A 10,998-nucleotide genomic window follows, 5' to 3' on the forward strand; every position below is an offset into this window, starting at 1 on the left:
CCATGGCACACAAATCCCTCCTGGACCTGGACCCATATGTCTGTTTCATGCTGGCTGATAATACCCGAAAGTGTACTCATGTACCACATACACAGTTGTTGAGCATGCAAATGACCATGTAGAAGAACAGTACTATTGACATACATCACATCGCATGCCAATCACTCAGTACAGGGGTCTTGATGAATGTATGCCCAGACTCACATTTCACAATATTATGATGCCTAGCAGCACAACCCAAAATGATGGCCTTACGTTCTGAATGTTAATGACACAATGGGTTGCATGGAGCACCTCTGACTCCAATGCAGGATCCCTCTTCTCAAGTCAATGCCCTGGCACAGACATGCATGGTAAGTCAGTCTTCACTCACACATGTCATGGGACAATGCATCCAGACAACATCAGTCTGCACTGACACAATAATGATAGGCAGTGGACTGCACACTCACCTCCTCCCCTGGTTTCCCATACAGGTTGCTGTACTCTGGGAGGACCCCATCCAGCAGGACCTGGTTCTCCTCCTCAGTGAATGTTGGGGCCCTCTCCAAAGTACGTGCCATTGCAGGATCCAGAGGAAGCACAGACAGCAGCAGCAGTGGATTTGGGAAAGTGGTCCTGTAGAATGTAGTGCAGGCAAGTGAGCTCCCTGGGGGCCTACCAGCCTAAAATCAGTGCTGCGGAGGCAGATTCTGTAACATTGCCCCTCACTGATAGGCCAGTCACGGTTGCATTCTATGAATCTATCCAATCCATGGAAATGTAAGACTCTTACACGTCTTGCGCATCGTTGAAATCACTCACCTTCAGGACACCCTAGGATTGCAACATTGTTGTACGCATCCAACTGTATTTCCAGCGCACAAAGTTTTTTGAATTTGCGTCAGTCTCCATGACATCCCATTGCCAATGAGTGCGCACGGCTCGGTAAACTGACTATCGGACGCGTATTTTTTTACCAAGATGCATCCGTCTGGATACAATTCTATGGGCTATGCGGCACACAGCTCGGTCCATGCCTGTACGACGCGTCTGCTTACAAGTCACCCACATCGAGCAGATTGCATACGCATCCAACATGCATGAACCAAGCCGTGTGCACGCATTGCCCATTGGCATCAATCTGATCAGATGGGGTGACTGTAATGCATATGCATCATGCAGTCAATGGACAAGGTGTGAGTACTACTCGGTCCATGCATGTACGGCGCGTCTGCATACAAGTCAGCCGTGACGGATTACATTGATGTGACTTAAACACAGATTTAAGTGCCATGGTCACACCTTCAACACCACAGTATGTCCCACACTGCATCCCATGGCATGTAAGGCTGTATCACCTGTGAATGTATGGGGGGCAACATTTCAATTCTTGAATGGCACTTAGGTCAAACCACTCCCAGGCTGGGCTGGAGTTCATGGGGACAGATTCGTTTTGGTGTGGTGCACCTCACAAATGTAATTTCAAAGTGCTGGCTTATGGGCATGAGTAATGGACACAGTACCAGTTTGGGGATGTATATAACCAGTCACGTACACCATGAGTACAGGGTTGCATGTCATGTACGTCACAGCCAGACCCATGGCTACAATCATGATATACCCACACAGTCTGTGTACATGTTGTGTCTCTGATGTTTGTGGTTTAATTTGCCCAATGTAAGACAGGGTCCACCATGTGCATTGTGTATACAATTTCATGCTGTGTGTGTGTGCATGTGTGTAGGGGGCATCCATGTATGGCCTGTAGGGACCACAGGGGCCACTAACTGTGTGACTAATTATTGGTTGTGCGATGTCTATGATACAACATGTCATTCCATTGCACATGGGGCAATACAGGGACCATGGCTATTTCCCTGACATGGAGTTGTGATGCCTGTGAAACATCAGTCCTCCCTTGTCACTGTGTTGTGTATTTTGAACGTGACAGCAATCCATGGGTACTGTGCCACAGCCAAATGTTTTGCCATTGCCCCCCAAGGAACTCATGTACACATGTGTGATTTATATGTGAAATGATGGGGATAAAGGTGACATATGTATCCATAACCAACAGCACACACCTTAGTTAATTGTGAATAGCTATGATGTAAAATGTGACTTTTGCAAGTTGAGTGCCACATGGGTAGCTGAATATATGATGTTACTTTGCTCATCTCTGTAATGCAGGGCCACAGCATTCCATAGACCGCTCTCCGACCTCGAGACCATGGTGAAACGCAACAGCATCTAACGGTACAACTTCACCAGGAACATGATGGATGAGTTGGCGGAGCATTTGGCACCAAATCTGCTACCTGGCCGCACATACCAGACAGCACTGACACCAAAGATGAAGGTGATGGCAGCCCTGCACTTTTTTGTCACTGGTACCTTCCAACACACTGTGGCTAGTGTTGGTGGTATGTCACAAATTAGGTTTAGCCGTGTGTTACGAGATGTCTTGGAGGGGATGTTGACTCACCTGGAATCCTACATCAAGTTTCCTACACCGGGTGAACTTGCAGAGATCAAGGATGCCTTCTATGTACTGGGAAGAATGCCAACATGATTGGCTCAATCGATGGCACACATGTGGCCCTGATACCACCATGGGCACAAGAACAGACATACCACAACCGCAAACATTACCACTCAATCAATGCTCTTGTGGTATGCCTGGCGGACATCTTGATTACACATGTGTGTGCACGTTTCCCTGGTTCGGCCCACGATGCCTACATCTTGAGGAGGAGTCGCATACCGTTGACGATGTCCCAGATGCCAAACCAGCGTGCCTGGCTTGTTGTTGTGTAATGTTTACCACTATATGTGCTTTGCAATGTTGTCTCCCACCCCCTTCAATACTCAACTAATGTGTGATTCTTTGTATGTAGGTGATTCTGGATACCCCAACATGCCATGGTTACTGAAAGCCCTGAGGAACCCTGTGACAGCATCCCAGATGCGCTACAATCAGGCACATGGCATAACCAGGCGAGTCATCGAGCATCCCTTAGGTCTCCTGAAAAGCCGCTTCCGGTGCCTGGACAAGACCGAAGAGGCCCTCCCATATGAGCCTGCAAAGGTGTGTAAAATCATCATCGTCTGATGCATGCTCCACAACATGGCAGTATGGAAGGAGGTGCCTCATCCAGGACGAAGACGACCAACATCCACCACCTGTGGAGGATCCTGGCCTGGGCCACTAGGCCAGTGATGATGATGAGGATGACCTCCGTACACAGCTCATGAACAACTTCTTCAGCTGAAGGTGAGTTCACAGGGTTGTCATGTCAATGTCCTGGGTGAGCATGTGATGTGTTTGTGCAGCTCAGTTGCTGTTATAGTTTGTCTGAGTGGTACTTGACTCGAAGCGTGCAGTGATATGTCCTGTCAGGTGGTATGTAGTCCACAATCGTGTTGACATGCTAAGTTGTTAGTGTGTATGTTTCTTGTGACATGTTTATTGCATTTCCATCCTGTTCTGGTGTGCTTCCGACTCTATCTCATTTCTGTCCTTCCCAAGGTACTTTGCCAGTTGCTGGGGCAAGTCTGACACCGACATCTAAAATCCACCCTTAAAGCGCCATTTGACAGCACTTGGTGACCATGTGCCCAGTGTCATGTGGATTCACCTTGATATTGTTGTATAATAAACTTCTTTCTGGTTTGTAATGAACCTGTGCTTCGCTTAGTTATGTGTGTTGCCTGTCTTCACACATATCTGACTGACATTTGGTTACCTCACCTCTGGGCTTGTTGGCAGTAACTGTGGAAAGGTGTGCTGTCTGTCCATTCCACCATATATCCGGCAACCATCTTTGTAGGCATTGTGTCACATGTCCATGGTGAGTATGTGTTGTGGTGTCCTATTGGTGTGTCTCCCTCATAGGTGTCACATCAACATGAGTCACATAACGGTAATGACATTGCCGTAGTAGTCAGCATGCACTGTGTACATCGGCATTTGACCATCCTTATGACACATACCAAGTTTGAATCACAACATAGGCAATTATAGCGTAATAGTGAGTTTATTTACATACATGTGTGGAGATTGTGCTGTACATGAGATTTAGAATCCAAAGTTCACAGATGAGTTTGATGTATTGGTAGATGAAATGTCAAGAGTGAAGTCCACATTCATCTTCTACATTAGTACAACATGGACCCTCCATGTCATGTTGGGGAGTTGTGTAATGTGCATGCTTTGCACACAAAGACCAATATCTAAAACAGGTTCTGGGTTCCTGAGGGATGTGCATGGACAACTGTGGCTCACTTGTCCTTCTTCAGACGACCCCTCCTCTTCTTCTGGGGGAGATCCTCAGGAGTAGGCGCCGACGTTGCATCAGACTCTCCACCAGATTCATCCTCCCTCCCTGTGGCATTTGCAGTTGTTGTTGCAAGAGATGTTGTGGGCACACAGGGAGGTGTGGACATATTTGTGCTGATCTGGCGGAGACAGGTCAATATGTCCATATGCACCGTTGTAAGGTTGTCCCACTTGGCCTCCATGCGTGCATGATTCCCAGCCAGCTCCTGTTGCATGTCTTTGAGGACACCCACTACCTGGCTGAATCCTCCGGTGCTATCCTGGTACACATCTATGATGCGTACCAGTTGGCGGTCATCATGCAGTACAGGCCCCTCTGCAGACCGTGACCTCTGCCTAACACCACTCCCACCACCCCTAGACACACAGCCTGTACCTGTGGTGGCAGGCACAGTTGACCTGGGGGCCCTTGGGTGTTACTACTGGTGTCATTGTTCATAGCATCCTGGGTGGCCGGGGCCCCTGTGCTGCTTGAACTTAGTCTCCTAGTTCTGTCCGTGTTGGCGGGTTGTCAGGTCAGTGGCCAGATTTTGTTGCCATGGCTGCAGGGGGTGCAGGTGTTTGTGATGGTGGGGCTGCCTGATGACTAACACTGGAGGTGCCAGGTTGATCTTTGTTATCCTAAGAAGACAGAGCCAGATCCACACCAGAGTGCTTATCTTCCTCTAGAGTCTGGGCCAGTGACTCATCCTCACTTGCTGCTTTTTCCCCAGTGGCACCTGTGTTTGGAAGAGACGGACATTGTCAGTTATGTTACTACAGATATCAATGGTTGAACTATGTATGTTGCAACAGGGAGGGAGGACGAGGTACTGATACATTCATCTTGCAATGTGTAGTACTAACAATGAAGGAGCAGGAAAGGTATCACTTATCCTGTGGAGCCACAGTATGTACATGATTACATTCCTTAGTAAATTCCCTCCTATACGTATACAGGAATGGGGCTGTGCTTCTTGGATTGCCGCCTCAGTGTACTGTAGCTGCATTTACTTTGGTTCACCTTTACTGCACATATGATGTGCCTCCACCTGGAGGTAGACTGGCTGCTTTCCCAGTAGTGTCCAGATGAGATATTAGCTCTAGGTTCACATGGGGCTGCTACATGTTGACCAACAGTGACCTACCCTGGTGCGGTTGATCAGTAGCTGGATCCACACACACAACACCTTTGTTTGTAACTTCATACATCACAATGTTCACATTTTTTTAACGTTACCTTTGGGTGTTGTGTGTTTTTGACTCACAGCACTTGAGAACAAACACACACTCTCAGTTTTTTCCTCTGGGCACTACTGAGGAACCAGCCAGGTTACCTCCAGGTGGAGGCACAGCAAATTTGCAACAAGGGGGAGCCAATGATGCTGCTGCTACAGTACACTGATGCAGAAAAGCATGATATCACACCCTACGGATGTGGACATATGGGAGGCTTTCAATGGAGGCAACACAATCAGTTATAAACCAGGCTGCACAGGAGGGTAGACCATTCACCCCTCCTTGATCTTTGTAGCAATGTTTTATATACATGACATTAGCAACGTGACATCAGGATGCATGCCTGAACACTGCATTGTCCTCATTCGTCACAGACAGAGATTGATGTTGTGATAGCACATTGTCCGGCCAACATGAAGCCTTTCAATGTGCATGTTGATGCGTGCACATACCCAGCTCATGTATGGATTTCCATGTACACGGTCATTATTACTCAAGGGCCTTCAGGTGGCTGACACAAGAGTGTTATCCCTGTGAGCATTGGACTCTGCTTCCCTGTGAAGGTGTGTGCCTGTGCTGGCACGATGGCTGACAGTGGAGTCTTGGGGCCAGACGTAGGTAGGCATTTACCGGTCGGTAACGGCCGAATTCGGCCGTTACCGACCGGTAAATGCAATTTGAGATGTAGGGCCCTGTATTTTACAGAATCGGTAAATTTACCGATCGGTAAATTTACCGATTCTGTAAAATACCGAATCGGTATTTTTTCCGATTCGGTAAAATTGATATGTAGGTGGGACTCTTCTGAGTCCCACAAGCATTACAGAATCGGTATTTTACCATCAAATACTATTTGATGGTAAAATACCGATTCTGGTGTGCATGCACATGTGTGCATGCACACCTGTGCCATATGACAGGCAGACCTGCCCTTAGGGCAGGTATGCCTGCCACATGGCCCCCGAACCTTTTTTGGGGGTGCTAGAGGGTGTCAAAGTGACACCCCCTGCACCCTTGTCAGAATTGGTATTCAAAGCCCATAGGAATGAATGGGGCATTACCGGTCGGTATTTACCGAATCGGTAAATACAGATATTTACCGATTCGGTAAAAGGAACATCTGGATGTTCCTACATATCCACCCCTCAGATTTACCGATTTTTAATTACCGAATCGGTAAAATTCGGTAATTAAAAATCGGTAAATCTCATTTACCTACATCTGGCCCTTGGTGTTTGTTGGTGGCCAATTCCCAGTGGAGCTTTGTACTCTGCACAACAGTGCCCAGTCCCAGAATTCTTGTCAGTCCTCCCCCATGAGGTGAGCATGGTTCAGTGTGAGCTTGCTGGGCCATTTGGGTGGGTGAGTATTGTAAGTGACTGCAAGTCCCAGCATGCTCTTGGCTACACCCCCTTCCCAGCATGCCCTCACTTCCCTCCTTCTGACTCTGCTTCCCTGTGAGGGTGTGTGCCTGTGCTGGCAAGATGGCTGATAGTGGAGTCCTGGTGTTTATTGGTGGCCAATTCCCAGTGGAGCATTGTACTCTCCACAACAGTGCCCAGTGCCAGACTTCTTGTCAGTCCTCCCCCCCCTGTGAGGTGAGTATGTTTCAGTGTGAGCTTGCTTCGCCATTTGGGTGGGTGGGAATTGTGACTGACTGCAAGTCCCAGCATGCTATTGGCTACACCCCCTTCCCAGCATGCCCTCACTTTCCTCCTTCTGACTCTGCTTCACTGTGAGGGGGTGTGCCTGTGCTGGCAAGATGGCTGACAGTGGAGTTCAGGTGTTTGTTGGTGGCCAATTCCCAGTGGAGCTTTGTACTCTCACAACAGTGCCCAGTCCCAGAGTTCTTGTCAGTTCTCCCACCCTGTGAGGTGAGCATGGTTCAGTGTGAACTTGCTGGACCATTTGGGTGGGTGGGTATTGTGAGTGACTGAAAATCCCAGCATGCTCTTGGCTACACCCCCTTCCCGGCATGCCCTCACTTCCCTACTTCTGACTCTGCTTCCCTGTGAGGGGGTGTGCACAGTCTGACTGTGTTTACTCAGATGAGTGCAACTGCCTTGCCCTATTTGTTGGTAGGTTTGTACATGTCATGACACAGTTACAAATCACTATGATGTGGCAATTATTGTGTTTGTCTGACTAGCATACACTTCTTGGGCTTTTGTTTACTGGGCCTTTGCTATCAGTGCCTGGTTTCACTGTCCCCTTAACGGAGAAGTGTATGTATTACGACACAATATTGGGTATATTGGTTGTGTACTCACCAGGCTCTGGTATGTCAGGTAGGCCATGGATGCCCTTTGGTGGTAGGATGTCCTGCACCTTCTCCTCCCCGGACCTGAAGTAGACTGATTTGGCAGGAGGGCCACGGCCAGTGACCTGGCTCAAGGCGTGTTCCTTCTGGAGGAGCTTCTTGACCGTCCTGCGCACATCATACCACCTGTTCTGGATGTCGGTATTTGTGCGATACGCTGGTGCTTGTGCGTTCACCTTGTCCACGATCCTGTCCCACATCTTGGTTTTCTGTGACATGGGGGTCCTTTGTACCAATGTGCCAAACAAATGCGGCTCCACTCTGAGGATCTCATCTACCAATATTTCTAACTCTGTCTCTGTGAAAGGTGGATTCTTCTTAGGGGGCATGGTGATGGGTGGTGGTGAGGAGTGATGTGAGTGGGTGTGGGTGTGGCTGCAAGTGATGTCTGTTTTTTTAGGGGTATGTGTGAGAGCTTTTGGAGGGGTGCAGATGGTGTGTAGTTTGTGTTATGGGTGAGTTGTGTGTGTGTCTGTGTTTGGTGTCTCAAGTTGTTCTGTGCTGGCTGCTCTGTTGTATTTGCAAAGGATCATGGTAGTGTAGTTTTGCCTTTTTATAGGTGGGATTGTGGGTGTGTCTTTGTGTTTTTTTAGGTGTATTTATTGACTTTGTTATGGCTTGACTGGTCGTTTTTTGTGTTTTTGACATTGTTTTTGGTGGGCATGTAGGAGACGTTCTTCTGACCAAGTCGGACGCTCATGTTGGCTTGTGCGGGCTGCTCCGTATCTTTCACGCTGATTGTGTTCTGTGTTTCATGCGAGTCTATCGTGGTGGTTTCTCTCGCTTCAGGTACGTTTTCGGTCCGGGTCGGTCATGCGGCTTGGGCTCCGGGCGATACGGTCTGATTTCATGCTTTTGGCATTGTACTGTGCGGCTCGGATGTTGCGGGTACGTATCAGTCGGGTTCATTCCGGGTTCGGTTCAGTCGGTGCGGCTCATGTCCATTTTCCGGCCAGATGGCTGAATTTTTTATGGCTCAGTCGTACGGCTTGGTTTCCGTATGGCTCGGTTGTAAATCACGGGCTTTAATTCGTACTGCAAGGCACGTACGGTGCATGTAGGTGTCGGTCGGACTCCGGTCCCGGGACGAGTCGGTCGGGCCGATTTCCGACCTGAATCAGAATTGGCCCCATAATCGGAGCTTATTTGAACTTCTCAGGAACACACAGGTATTCTAAATAGTGCATAACTACACTACTATATTTCCAATTCAAGTTCTGGAAACAGCAACATGTTTCATCTTCAGAATTAAATACATTGGATTATGTTATGTTACTGCTCATTTTCTTCTTTTTGTTTTTAAGCTGTGTGCACCACATGGCTTTAAGATGTCTGCAACATGTTTAGCAGCAGTACTCTGTGCTGCCTGGACTAACGGTTGCTGCATAGTTCTGGTATGCACACACCAATAAATTGAGTATCAGTGTGCCAGGGTTATAGTAGAGGAGTTCTATCCGATGTATGAGTGCTTTCGTGTGCATGTGTTCTTCAATACTTACTAATTACAAAACAGTGGTTGAGAGTATAGAAATAATGGCGCCACTCAGGAGAGTGCTATCAGATATGTATCAATTGGTTATTATCCGGAATGTTGCTGAAAGGTGGGGAGCACCACTGATCCCCCCTAAATATCCGCCCGAGCCAAATGAATACAAAAGTAAACTATCCTCAGCACACATAAACAGTATTTTTAGACTTTTCAAACTACACGTTTGTGAGTACCAATTAGACACATGTAAAATGAATCTTGTGATTTCTTTTCTTTTTATTTTCTGGTTCTTCAGACAGCCGACACGTGTTTCATTGCAAACAGGCAATACTCGAACTACTTTATCAAGGCTGCAGCACTTCCTTGTAAATCTGCCCCTCAATGATTTCAGTCGAAAGACATTGATACATAAGATAATGATGCAGTATTTGGAAAGAACACTTACGACACACTCCTTTCAGATACCATATTGTTATCATTTTGGAATCCCATTTTAGGAGTCAGAAAAACTCCTAAAATGGGAATAGTACAAAAAAAATGTATTTCTTAATCGCAGCAAACACTGAATTTGACTGTGTTTTATCATTAAAATGCTTTGCCTCTCTGGCCCAAAGAGTTACATTTGGAAAACCTGTGTTCTCTTACCATATGAAACTCTCTACCCCATTCAATGGCACTGCTGTTGAAAATAAGCTTCTTGCCTTTCGGGGCATTAGCCTCGTAGGTACCCACTTTCAAAAACCTGCTAGTGTCCTTTGAGGTCATCTGCCAGTTGATAAAATCCATCATTGGTGGAGCATCTCCATTTTCATCAAAAAACACCTCTTTTCCAGCTGAGTTCTTTGTCCGGACATTCTTCAAGTAGTGCAGAAGCTGGAAAGAAAAATGGTCTCATCACTGTAATCGTAAGACTGGACACTTTGCATTAAATTTCTTTCTGCAAAAGTCACAACAAGTGAATCAACTTTAAAAACTATGTTTTCAAATAAATGATGAGTACATATGTGATTATTATAAAACATTTCCTATACTATGGTTCTGTGTATTAGTACTGAAAATGTTTGTGTTGGGGCGGGAATGTCCCCTGAATAGTGTATGTTCCACTGCACCAAGTTCCCGACTGCGTGTGAATCTGGTGTCGCTGCTTTTATTTTATAACTCTGCAGCCACACTACTTTACTGCACTCAGAGGCCTAGTCCTAGTCCTGTTCCTGAAAATGTGAGGTCCAGGACCTGTGCTGGACTTGTTGTATTGAGCTCCATCTGAGGCCTGGTAAACTCCTACATTATCTTCCTAAATCCCGCCCATATCTCAAATAGTGAGAAACAAAAGGCAAGGTACAGATGGTTTCTCAAAATTACAAACTACACAACATATAGCAAATATATCACCCTGCAACTGCTGCAATTGTATGAAGAAGTAAAAGGGATGGGTACCCTCCAAAACTCTCTTGATTTGATTTGATAAAAATTTATAACGCGCAAAACAATAACCCGCAGGTATCAAGGCGCCTAACAATACAATCAAAAAATTGAAACATACATCCTTACACATAGGCTTGCAAGAAGAGGCGAGTTTTAAGGGCACTACGGAATTTCTGTAGGGAAGGTAGGGACCTGAGATCCAGAGGAAGATCATTCCACCATTTG

At 46.8% G+C, this 10,998-nt stretch overlaps 1 protein-coding gene across 1 annotated transcript in view; it reads right to left on the reverse strand.

Annotated features, from left to right (window-relative positions):
- The window catches only part of LOC147703544 (vomeronasal type-2 receptor 26-like), a 66,561-nt gene extending 56,448 nt beyond the window's left edge, over positions 1-10,113 (reverse strand). The window contains exon 1 of the mRNA XM_086929509.1: positions 9,994-10,113. Coding sequence (XP_086785635.1) covers positions 9,994-10,113 — 120 coding nt within the window. The remainder of the gene's footprint in view (positions 1-9,993) is intronic.
- Between the last annotated feature and the right edge of the window lie 885 nt (positions 10,114-10,998).

This window comes from Lissotriton vulgaris, chromosome 7 (assembly GCF_964263255.1).
Source record: "Lissotriton vulgaris chromosome 7, aLisVul1.2, whole genome shotgun sequence".
Lineage (NCBI taxonomy): Eukaryota > Metazoa > Chordata > Amphibia > Caudata > Salamandridae > Lissotriton > Lissotriton vulgaris.